Source organism: Oratosquilla oratoria, chromosome 17, assembly GCF_046742065.1.
Source record: "Oratosquilla oratoria isolate Oo_2021 chromosome 17, ASM4674206v1, whole genome shotgun sequence".
In the NCBI taxonomy this organism is placed as follows: domain Eukaryota; kingdom Metazoa; phylum Arthropoda; class Malacostraca; order Stomatopoda; family Squillidae; genus Oratosquilla; species Oratosquilla oratoria.
The window spans coordinates 21,331,556-21,344,495 of NC_134793.1; the positions used below are offsets into that span (position 1 = coordinate 21,331,556).

The window sequence follows — 12,940 nt, forward strand, 5'->3', positions numbered from 1 at the left end:
TAGACGTTAAGTTGAAGGTTTGAGGTGTCTGCTTGAGAAAGGGAGATGAAGGTTAAAGCAAAAATAGACTGCCATCTGATTAACCAGAAGGAAACAGATGGTGCGTTGCCTAGGCTGTTGGTTCAAGCAGGTGGTTGAAATGGCTTTTATACTATCACAATATTGGGCAATTCAAACAAATATTGACAGCGAAAGTGTGGGATGGTAGAGATGAAATGGAGGGGAGAATATTGTCAATATATTCGTCAGTAAGAGTATTGATCGTGTGAAGGGTGTTGAAAGGCCGAAGCTGAAGTTGAAAGTATAAATGTTCTTGTAGAAAAATTATATTTATAAAATTTGGAAGAATTTTTTTTTTTTGATCGATTACGCTAGTAATGAACATTTTGTCGTTTTGCATGACGTAGTCCGTTCTTTGTTTTGAAGCGTCGGGTGATTTTATTCATCAGTTAGGAAGACTAGGACAGTTTCGTCCCGTGTGCATCTCTCAATGAATTAAATCACCTGGCGCTGTCAGGAATAAAATATACAAAGTACGACATTATGGCTCGTTTCACACGTATCGACTTTTCGCCGTGCGCCGTCCACGACACGACGTCGTGCATTCAAATAACCATGGATGTCTATGGACGCTTTCACGCGTGGTCATGATCATGACGTGTGAAAGCATCTGTAAACGCCCATTGTTATCCGAGAGTATGATGACGTGTCGTGGACGGCGAAAAGTCGATACGTGTGAAACGAGCCTATGGTGGCAACGGTGAACAGCTGATGACGATGCTGACTTCACTTGGGTAGTTTTTCCCCCTAATTAATGTTAGACGATTTTATTCAGGCGGTCTTGGTTTTGAACAGGGTCTATATTGGATCGAGACCCACCCCACCACCCCAACTCCTTCAGATGAATTTTGTTGTTTGGTTTTAGGTAAAATTAAATATTTGTGTCACCAAAGCCATTTGGGTTATAGTCTATGAAGCTTCATCATTAGAGGATTACTAATACAGACGGGGAGGCTGATCGGAGATTTGAGGTTGAAGACTTGAGGTACATTAGAGGTTGGAGATTGGATGTTGGAGACTTGAGGTTGGAGATTGAGGTTTGAGGTTGTGCATTAGAGGTTGGAGATTGGATGATGGAGGTTGGATATTGGAGGTTGAAGGAGACCTGGAGGAAGAAACGGTGGGATACGTCACACGAAGAGGAAACTAGTCACGGCACAGAGGTAAAGACACGACACTCGAGAAGGAATTTTTTCACAAATATTGTTAGATATTCAAAACAAAGCATATCTCTCTCACTTTCGTTCAGCTCTTTTAGTGTTATATCACTTTATCACTGCATCCTTAGGGGACATCTATTGCTTTAAGATAACTTAAGAAGCCACACTTGCACTGCGTAATGCTTGCTAAGATACCTGGAAGGCGGAGGGAGAAATGTTCAGTCTTCTTCCACGTCCATTGTTGCCTAGGCTGTCTATGCACGTCGACTCACCGTTGGCAGCCTTTTTATTCGCGGGCCGCCACCCGGACACAGAGTTCCCAGATGCCGCCATTTGCTCTAATTCCCCCCGCCTGACCACAGAAATCCTTTCCAATACGTCTTGGGATTACATGACTTTAGACTAAGACTGTTTTATTATTTTAAGTCTGTAGGTATTTTTATTGGTTTAAATGAAGGACTGGGTGTGGCAAAAGGTGGTAAGTTATTCTAGTGAGGTGAGAAAATTAAGAAATCATGAATAACTTCGTCAAGGACAAAATTGAAAATATAAACAAAATGGTCACACGCTTGTCTGGCCACAGCCTCGATCATGCACTGGAAGACAATTGCGTATACACCAAAGATTTTTTTTACAGAAACATTATGTTCAAACTTCCGTTTTTATACCACGTATTTGTAGTACCATCCGCAAATATTGTACATGCTTACACACTAACACACACACACACAGAAACACACAGCCAGTACATACACCAGAAGCATATATGTATACAAGATCAGTCATGCGCGGAAGGTGTGCATGCATGTATAAGACTAACTACCTGAAGAAAACAAACAAATGCATATCGCATGCATACATATAAACAATTCGCGAATATATATTCAAATATTACAACCTCTTAGGTACAATCATCCATGCATGCACCCATGCACGTAGACATAGTCACACAAACATCCTTAAGCAGACATACTCAAATACACACGCACGCGCGCGCACACACACACATACATATGTACACACACAAATAGACACATACGGGACCTCAAGATGAATCTCAAAAAATGCGTGAATGTAAGATTTGCTGAAAACCATTTGGTAATAAGAGACAGTCCAAACCTTTTCGTCTATTAAGATATCTTCAGTGACCAAGTGTATGCATATTATTTTATTTCTATCCATCTATATATATATATATATATATATATATATATATATATATATATATATTTAATGAGTGAGGAAGCCTAAGAATTGCTCCATAGAAATTGAAACGTAAATACACATTATTATTGAATCAACATCTACAGGATTGATTCTTAAATCTGCCTCTGTTAATGACACTGCGACGCGTTTAAACGTCTACTCCGTCAAGCTCATGCAAAACAGTAACAAAATAAATAAATAAAAGCTATTGATATTCTAGTTGTGACCAGCGATTCTACCGAAAGGAGAAATATATTGTGGACATTAGAAACGAGGGGTGTTATATGTTACAAGTGGGTGTACTGTGCCTTGCTACATCGCTTCTGAGCCAGGGCGATGGGCGAGATGCAGGTACGACCCGTCATCCATGAGGAGCTAAGATGAGAAGGGGGAAAGGGTATTGGATGGGAGGGAAGTGGGTGGGAGTAGGTACGTGCTATTGACTTGGCTACCTCCCCTATAAGGTGGAAAAAGGTTTTGGTATATAGATAGACATTACACGTTAAAAGTAACCGGTATTCTTGTATTGCTTGGGAATTTCACAGAATACACAAGAGAATTAGAAAGAAAATTTTAATGTAAGGTTCTGTGCAAAATAACATTTGAATAAATAAGAAAATACACAATCCACTTGTGGTTATGATAGATCTAGATTAGTATAGTACGTTTCTGAGCTAATTCTAGATTTCTAGGTTTGATATATGTACTCAATACTATGTGTTTTTTTCTAAACTCAAGGGGAAAGCTACCTCTCCCTCTTGTTTAAAAATTATTTATTTACAGACCCCCACCCCCATCCCCAACCCCCTCTACAACGAAATTAGGCCAAACCAATGATCTTTCATTCTTAGGGAAAATATTACAAGAACATTCCCGTGAGTTTATCAAATGATGCGAACAATTGAAAATTTATAATTTTAGGACGTTCTTTCTGAATGTGATCTGATTGTATAGCAGCAAGTCCTCTGAAGAAGACCAAGTTGGTCGCAACGTTAGGGCAATAAAATCTATTCCCAACACATCTTCCTTTGCCCTTCTCCACCCAATTCTCTTAAACTTAGATAAACCTAGACTTGTGTATCGACTCAGCAAAGTCTTTGTGAGTCATGATTCAGAAACAAATGCTCCACAGCAGCAATGAGACTATATTTACAGATAACAAAACCAAAAGGTATTAAATATTATCAACGAACAAGACACAGGACTATACAAGAATAGGTAGAATCTAGAATTGACAACTAATCAAAATATATGCAAGAACATTCCCGTGGCTTTATCAAATGATGCAGACAATTGAACATTTATAATTTTAAAACGTTCTTTCCGAATGTTATCGACAAACTCACACACACACACACACGATTCGGTGGCTCTGTGGTAGGGTTCCCGCCCGCCACTACGACGGTCCGGGTTCGAATCCCGCCCAGGGATGAGATAATTTTAGTATCGCTGCGCTGCGAGTCGTTACTCCAGCTCTCGTGGACAGGGAGTTGGGTGTGTGTTGCGTGTAAGGTCACAGTATTACCCATAGATCGGTCATATATGAGCTCTGAGCTCTCTTCCAAGGGGGAGGGGGGGATAGCTGTCGATCACGAGTCCAGCACGTGGTCCAAGACCATGGTGGTGAATCACATACACTGAAGGAGATAAGAATAATCACAAAATGTACCCCCTGGGCAATGAAATCGCTTATTATCGAACACAAACGCAATTCATGCGATAGGATTCCTGTCGAAATAGACATATCTCACCACGAAGTTTAGGTAATAAAAATGAAAGGAAAGGTTGGTTGTCACAGGGAAGGGAAGGGAAGGGAAAGAGGGACGGGAAGGAGGGAAGGGAAGAGAAGGAAAGGGAAGGGAAGAGAAGGAGGGAAGGGAAGGAAAGAGGAACGGGGAAGAAAGGGAAGGAGGGAAGAGAAGGAAAGGGAAGAGAAGGGAAGGGAAGGAAAGGAAAGAGGGACGGGTAGGGAAGAGAAGGATGGGAAGGGAAAAAGGAAAGGGAAGGGGACGAAGGGAGGGAAGGTAAGGAATGAGAAGGGAGGGTAATACAAGTAAAAGGGAAGAGAAGAAAGAGAAAGGGAAGGGAAGAGAAAGAATGAAAAGGAAGGGGAGGGGACAGACGGGTCAAGTGAACTTTTTTGGGAACCGATTGAGCGTCACGTGGATGAATAAAATCGTCTGGCGAAGGTCCGAATGAAAGGGAAAGCTCTCTACCCGACAGGTGCTTTGTCAGGAAGTTCTCTACTGGCGACGACGGACTTCGAGCGGCGCCGTCGTCTCTCGAACGCGCCCGCGTCGATCGTAAGTGGAGCGTGAGCAAGTCATGGGACTGATAACGATAAAAAAGTAAATAAATAAAAGAAAAGAAAAGAAAAAGAAAGTGAGCAATGCGAACGAACAGAATATAAAAAAAGTATGGACAAGTTAGAATAAAGCAAAATAGAAAAATATAGACAAAAATGTAAATGATATGAAATAGAATAGTATTTGGTTATATGAGATAGAATAGAATAAAATAAAGTATTATGAAGGAAAATTAAATAGAAATTTAATACAATGAAATATGATAGATTAAAACAAAATAGAAACGAAGTTAAATGTGATCAAGCAAAGCAGATTAAACTAAAACAAGCCTCAATAGATTAGAATCAGAGGGAGCTTTTAATGTTATTATTGATGTTAGAGATGGTGGTGATGATGGTGGTGCTGGTGATAACTATGGTGGTGGATGTGGAGGAAGTGATGGTGGTAGCGGTGATGGTGATGATAGTATGAGGCGCGTAGGTGATGATGATAATGACAACGACAATGATGATGACGATTATGGTGATGATGATGATGACGACGACGACGATAATGGTGATGATGATGATTATGATGATGACGATGACAACGACGACGACGATGATGATGTGGATGGATGGTCAAGTTTACAACTAAGTCACGCCACCAGACAAGAGCTGAGGAGAGGCAACACCCATTTTGCTCCAACAAACAGTCCAGGCTCAAGGATTCCACGTCACTGTCGTTTGGCAACAAGAGCAAGTGTGAAATCAGCGATAGGAAGTGAGGTAACAACGGTCGTACTGAATGCAATAGTACGGCGCTGGACAATGGTGACAACATTGACGGCGAAAGCGATGGCGACATTACGTCATAAACGTATAGTAGAATTTCTAAACAGTCATGGCCCATTTCCATATATATATATATATATATATATATAAAATACACATATATACATATACGGTGAGAAATGTAGTAACATTTGTAAATCACAACTAATACCACAGTAAGGAGAAAAGAAGGAGCTGGTATTTACTCCTTCCCTAGTTCCTTTTCTTTTGTAAGAGGTTGCTATTTAAAAATAGCATCCTCCTCCCACTTTGTACTACTGAAGAGGATTGCAGTTAGCAGTAGAAATATATAAGTTCGTGTATTCAGCTCTTTCTTTTTTCCGACTGTGGTGTTAGTTGTCATGTGTATATATATATATATATATATAATATATATATATATATATATATGGTGTCACATGAAGAAGTGTCACGCCAGAACGTCCACATGAAGAATTGTCAGCCCATGGGATCCCAACTGAAGAATTGTCACCCCCAGAACGCCGAATATCAACAGTGGAATAAAGGTTAGGTTAGGTTAGGTTAGGCTAGGTTAGGTTGAATGAGGGTTATGCTTATTGTCATCAACTTATACAACCGAAGAAACGTAAAACCATGATGATCCACAAGAAGAATTGTCACACTAGGGGAGCTCACGAGAGGAAATGTCGCCGTTTCGAAGTCTGGGTAATGATTCTTCATGTGATCATATATATATATATATATATATATATATATATATATATATATATATATATAATCAATACATTTGTTATAACTTTTCATTTTGTTATTTACATGTTTATTTTCTTGTTTAAGATTGTACCAATATTTTTGTTTTTGTTTAATATTACAGAATTTGTCAATTCTGAAGATGTCTCTTTGAAGACGAAAGCTTGATCTTTAGTAAATGGAGTGCTATGGAAATCTTGTTCGTACTCACTTCCCAACAGGAAAAATCCTGATCAGAAGAATTTAAAATATTAAGAAGTTGAATCATTGTGAAAATGCTGTCGTATTCAATATATATATATATATATATATATATATATATATATGTGTGTGTGTGTGTGTGTGTGTGTGTGTCATAAGCGAAAAACTTACATCAAGGGGTATGTGTCGCGTCTCCCCACTCACGCGACGACTCAATCCCCCTCACCTTTCCCTCAGTAGCCACGCTTCCCATTCCAGACAACTTTCGGCCAGATCGGTCGACTCGCTACGGCTCTTGGGTTACGTAAACGTCCCCATCATCTACTACACCGAAGGTTGTCCCTTGTAGAGTTACCCATATGAATGAGATCAATATCAAACAAGTTTGTCACTCGCGCCATAGAAAAGGAGTTGTCATTCGCGAATTGTGCTGAAAACAGACCTTGACTAAGCCTTATGGAGCAGAAGTTGGTGTATGATAAACGTATACCAGCGACATCTTGTTATTCTCAGGGTCTATTTAGTACCAAAGACGTTGAGTGGTCGATTCAATTTAACATTTAGTGTCCATGTTTCACAGTCGTGCACAAACGATTTACAAAGGATTACAAAGGCTGAGCATGTCGACAGGAGACCTTTTGGTCCATAAATAGGTCCGACGCGGAAAAAATTATAACGATAAATAAATATAAATAAATAAATAAAATAGATAAAAATTTTGATCATATAAACAATAATGATAAAATAAACAAACAAAATAAAAATTATAATAATATAAATAATAAATAAAAATAAATGCATAGGTGTAGTTAGATAATAAACAAACAGGTAAATAGTAAATAATAATAAACTGACAGATAACTAATGATAAATGAAAATCAAGCAAATAATAAACAGACAAATAATAACAAACAAATTATATAAAATAAATTACTTGAAAATTAGCAGCTCATTCTTCTTACTTAAGGACCGACAATTTCACTCTGGATGCAGGAGTTCGTAATGCCTTGGGACATGATCCCGCGAATGACATAAGAATGAAGGAGACTGCAAGGGACCATAAGGCCTACACTAGGCAGTTCCATGTCCATTACCACCTGTCATCCCCATCCATAAAGTTATCTAACCGTTTCTTAAAACAACCGATAGTTTCAGCGCTTACTAACTACATGGTTACTAAGTCTATTCCATTCGTTGACCATTCTATTAGTAAACCAGTTTTTTGCCTATTTCCTTCTTAAATCTAAATTTGTCCAATTTAAATCCATTACTACGAGTCCGGTCCTGTTGTCTTACTATGATGACCTTGTTTGCGTCACCCTTGTTAAAACCTTTGATCCACTTGAACACCTTCTGACATAACCCACGACTGTTATGCACTACACTCCCAAGACATGCAAAGCTTCCCATGCCCTCCCCCAACCTATCCAGCATCGCCTAACCACTCAGCCTTTCGGACTCCCGTCTCCTGGCTCTGCAAGGCCGCTACACACGGCAAACACGTGGGATAGGGACTCATAACGGGACTGAATGCCCAGGGAGTTGGATGGGAGTTCGTCTGTCCTTTGGCTGGTCTTGACCATCTTGTTCTTATACCCTTTGAGTGTTTATCGGACTCTCCTAGACTCTGGCAGGAAATCGATGGGGAGCCGGTTTGGTCGACGACAACTCAACCATGCGGCAGGTTGTACTGAGTTACATGGTATCAGCATAATTTTGCCTCAGCTGTATACAAATGTTATGTATATGCACACACACACACACACATATATATATATATATTATATATATGCATGTATGTTTGTATATAATATATATATGTATGTATATATATATATATGTATATATATAAATATATAAATATATATATATATGTATATGTATATGTGTGTGTGTGTGTGTGTGTGTGTATGTATATATATATATGTCTGTATATATATATATATATATATATATATATATATGTTTATACATATATATAAATATATATATATATATATATATGTATGTATATGTATATACATATGATGTAAGCGGAATAGGAAACACAGGAGTCTTGGTCTTGAGTTTATTCCTGACTAGTTTCGCAGGTATGCTTTTTCATACCTGCGAAACTAGTCAGGAATAAACTCAAGACCAAGACTCCTGTGTTTCCTATTCCGCTTACATCAACCTGTCAGAATGTCTCAACGTATATACATATATATATATATATATGTATATGTATATACATATATATATGTATATATATAAATATACTGGAAAATGGTATGTTATAACACATTTATAAAAGTTCACTATAAACCCACTGTCGGAAAAATAATTTCCGTTATTATTTCTCCGACAGTGGGTTTATAGTGAACATATATAAATATATATATATATATGTATGTATGTATATGTATATACATATATATGTATATAAATATATATATATGTATATGTATATACAGTATATATATATATATATATATATATATATATATATATATACATACATACGTGTGTATGTGTCCGCATGTGTGTTTGACATATCCAAAGAAGTATAAACCTGATGGGGTCATAGGTTGAGGTGAAGGGCAAAAGGGAGTGGAGACGAAGAAACTGAGGAAAGGTTGTTGGTGGGGGGGGGGGAGGGAAGGCAGACCTATAGGGAAACCGAACAAGAGCCAGAAGGACAGTTGACTCAGTGTTACACTGTAAATCAGAGGAGCGCTTTCAAATATTATTAGATACAACCGTTCTTCCTCAGTTATATTTGGTAGATTTAGGGTTGATTTAGGTAGATTTAGGATAAGTAATGTTTTAATTGGTAAAGGTAAATGAAAAATTATTAATCTCGTATTGACAGGAACGGTTATTTACTGAATTGGTTCTGTGCATAGAGATTCTATAATCAGGTCATCACCTTTAAAATCCTTATGTGTCCCCCATGTGGTGATGTACAATTCTTATCATTCGAAAAATTAACTCCCTTTCAGCTGAAGAAAAAAAACAAACATAAAACCTTGGTTTAAAACCACCTCAAAAGAACAAGGCATCAACGAAAAATAAAAATAAATAAAAAAAAAATTGAATAAAACAGAAATTTAAAAAATTACCCAGACTTCCCCAGTTGCCCTCAATTGCCCCACCTCAAAAACCGTATTGCCCCCATGAAAAACCGAACTGCCCCTGAAAAACCGAACTGCCCCCTTGAAAAACCGAATTGCCCCCCCTGAAAAATCGAATTGCCCCCTTGAAAAACCGAACTGCCCCCTTGAAAAACCGAATTACCCCCTTGGAAAACTGAATTGCCCCCCTGACAAACCGAATTGCCCCCCCTGAAAACCAAATTACCCCCCTGTGGGGCGTACGCCCCACGTTGAAAAGCAACGAATTCGAAGGGAAATCGGGAAGGGTCCGCCATCAGGGTCGACAAGACGCCAGAGTCTCCAAGACACACAAAGTCGTCCGGAACAGGACTACAAGAATGAGGTCACCATCCGAGATCCCCAAGGAAAGCAAAAGTTCGACATAGAGCGAAAGGTCAAAGGTCAAGAAAAATATGTTGATGGATGCGAGACAGATGAGGGGTCGGGTGGTGAGGCAAACACAGTGTCGGAGTTTTATTACTGACGTTTCGTCCTCACCGGGATTTGTCCGTGTTTACTTCAGCAATACTTCTCTGTGTTTACCTGACTCCACCCTATGAAAGACATATAATTTATTTATTTATTTGTTTATTTATTTATTTTGTTTTATTTATTTATTTTTGTCATGATGGTTTGAAGAATGAGTAAGTTGCTACACAACAGTTTTTGGTCTGTTGGGTAGAAAACGACGAAGAAAGCCGAAGGTAGTGGTGTCCATTGAAAACCAAAACTGAGAAGGCAAAGAAAGGAAAAAGGGGCGGGGGACAGTGTGTCAAAATTTTGAAAAATTAGTTGTAGAAAAAACGCACAATTGTTACACTTGTATAAAAAAGAAATAGTGCATAATGATAGCAATAATGATAATAATGATAATAATAATAACGATGATAATGGCAATGATGATAACGGCAACAATAATAGTAATAATAATAATGACAATAATAATAAGAATAATAACTGATAATGGAAATGATTATTATAATAATGGTTATAATGATGAAATTATAATGACAATAGTTATAATAGTTATAGTAATAATGACAATAATAATAATAACAATAATGATAAAGATTATAATAGTTTTTCTATTTTTTCCAGACATGACCAGCGCTTCTCTGTGCACCAAATTGTAGACTTTGTAGATTAGAGACTTAAGGCAGCAGAACGGAAAGATGGTTGAAGTTGAAAGCGATCAGAATGTAAAATATGGTAAGTGGTTCTAGTCCGCATTGAAGTCACCAAGACCCTAAAATATATAAACCAAGAGCTTTTCCCCCTTATATGGGAGGTAGCCAAGTCAAAGACACGTACCTACTCCCACCCACCACCCTTTCCCCTGTTTCATCTTAGCTCCTCATGGGTGACGGGTCATCCCTGCACCTTATCCACTGCCCTGGGTCAGAGGCAATGTAGCAAGATACAGTACATCCACAGCAAGGCCACTTCACTTCATCGGCGACCGCCCCCCCCCCACTCTCTCTCCGTCCCCTCATACAGAAAAAGAGAAGACGGGGAGGGATCCCTTCGGGCTGCGTCAAAACGTCATTCACACGTAAGCACCCCCCCCATCCCCCGCCCCTCCTTTCCTTGCATAACATTACCATCTACACATAGTCACTCTCCACTCGTCCCTATCTCCTGCCTTCTTCCTTCCTTGCTCAACAGGCATTCCCTAAAATACTGAAAACATAATTCTTTATCAGTCAATGCCCATTACAGGATCCTTGATGAGAGAGAAAAAAAACAAGGTTTTGAAAAGGTAGTTGATGTTTTACAAAATAAACCATCTACATTATCAAACTAATAAGGTTTTACGAGAAACACTGAGATAGTCTATTTAAGGTATCAGCATTGATTCGACCCAAGTTGGGGATAGATTGATGGTGGACCTGACAAAAATGCTTCTACAAATTTATTAAAGATATGATAGGTAGCGTATCTTTTATAGCACGTATTACTCCTTACAGGATAGACAATCGAAACTGTCCATAATAATAGAAGCGCTGGTAAATTAGAGTCCATAACAACAGCAAGAGTACTCTTCGATTCTGGGTTAAAAAAAAAAAAAAAAAAAAAAAAAAAAAAAAAAAAAAAAAAAAGCCTTGTCACCATATGACCATCAACAGATCTATTGGGAATATTACCATATATATATATATATATATATATATATATATATATATATATATATATATATATATATATATATGTATATATATATATATATATATATATGTATGTATATATATAAACGCTATCATATATGTTTATTCGTTTTGTAGTTATAGTTATATAACTATGTGAATTTTCAACAACTGGGTTAACTAGATCCGCGGGACTCGAACCAGTAGCTGTGCGATTATTAACCACAAGGCAATGGCGCTACCATTGCACTATGCAGGACTTTAAAAAAGGAATGTTCCGGTGGGAGAGCTCGTTAAGTTAGCTATATATGCGTTAATTGTATGGTGTGTTCAAATGTATGCACAGAAAATCAGTGGCTTATGCATCTTGCGTTTTCTGTTTTTATTTCGTTATCTAGCGTGTTCATGTTCAGGGCTTCGAAATGTTGTAGCAGATCACAACACATCAAGGAACTAGAATAAACTTTCGAAATCTTTGCTAAGTATTTATATAGAAATGAAAGTCAGCTTAGCAACGCATAGGGATAAGACAACGGTTTGTTGTGTGTTTAGGTTAAATCGTTCACAGCGTGACATCAGATAAGGTACAGAGAGAGAATAACAATTACGAGTAAAGCAGCCACGTCGATGGTAGAGTCAACGAGAAACAGCAAAACATAAGAGAAGGCCCTGTTACCAGATAACTGCTGGAGGCTTACCGTGTCGGAAAACGAATCTCAGAAACATCGAGGATCGAGTCGTATATCAAATGAAATGATACCTGGACGAAACAATATGGAGGATTAAGAAAAAGAGAAAGTTATTTTTTGTGGTCGTGTCAGCTTCACCGAGGAGAGCCTTATAGGACAGGGAAGGTGGGGGTGGGGGAGGTGCGGGGGGGGGGGGAAAGTGAAAGTTTAACCACGACGGAGGCAGAGAGCGGGTAAAGGAACTTGAGACTGAAGCTAAATTCAAAATTATATTTCTTAATGGGAGAATGTAAGTTCACGTGGCTTATGCATATCTAAAAGAATGCTAACATAATATGTATATGTAAATGCGTAGACATATTTGTATCCATATATATATATATATATATATTTATGTATATATTCGTTTATTGAAAACGGGTTTTTAACATTTGTCTTTCCATGCACCCTTTTGAGTATTCTTAAGTGTCAGCATTGTACTCCTTCCCGTTTGTAG

General features: G+C 38.1%; 1 protein-coding gene across 1 annotated transcript; it reads right to left on the reverse strand.

The window, feature by feature from the left end:
- Positions 1-755: 755 nt before the first annotated feature.
- Positions 756-1,553, reverse strand: LOC143034242 (uncharacterized). Its single transcript, XM_076200178.1, has 2 exons — positions 1,416-1,553; positions 756-1,165 (listed from the first exon to the last, which is right to left on the reverse strand). The coding sequence occupies exons 1-2, from the start codon at positions 1,551-1,553 to the stop codon at positions 986-988; spliced, it is 318 nt and encodes a 105-aa protein (XP_076056293.1). The 3' UTR covers positions 756-985.
- Between the last annotated feature and the right edge of the window lie 11,387 nt (positions 1,554-12,940).

Excerpts from the sequence above, each read along its gene's own strand:
- LOC143034242 (XM_076200178.1), bottom strand. The coding sequence starts at position 1,553 with ATGGCGGCATCTGGGAACTCTGTGTCCGGGTGGCGGCCCGCGAATAAA. Across the intron at positions 1,166-1,415 it reads TTTCTCCCTCCGCCTTCCAG|GTCTCCTTCAACCTCCAATA; the intron begins GTATCTTAGCAA and ends TTCTTCCTCCAG.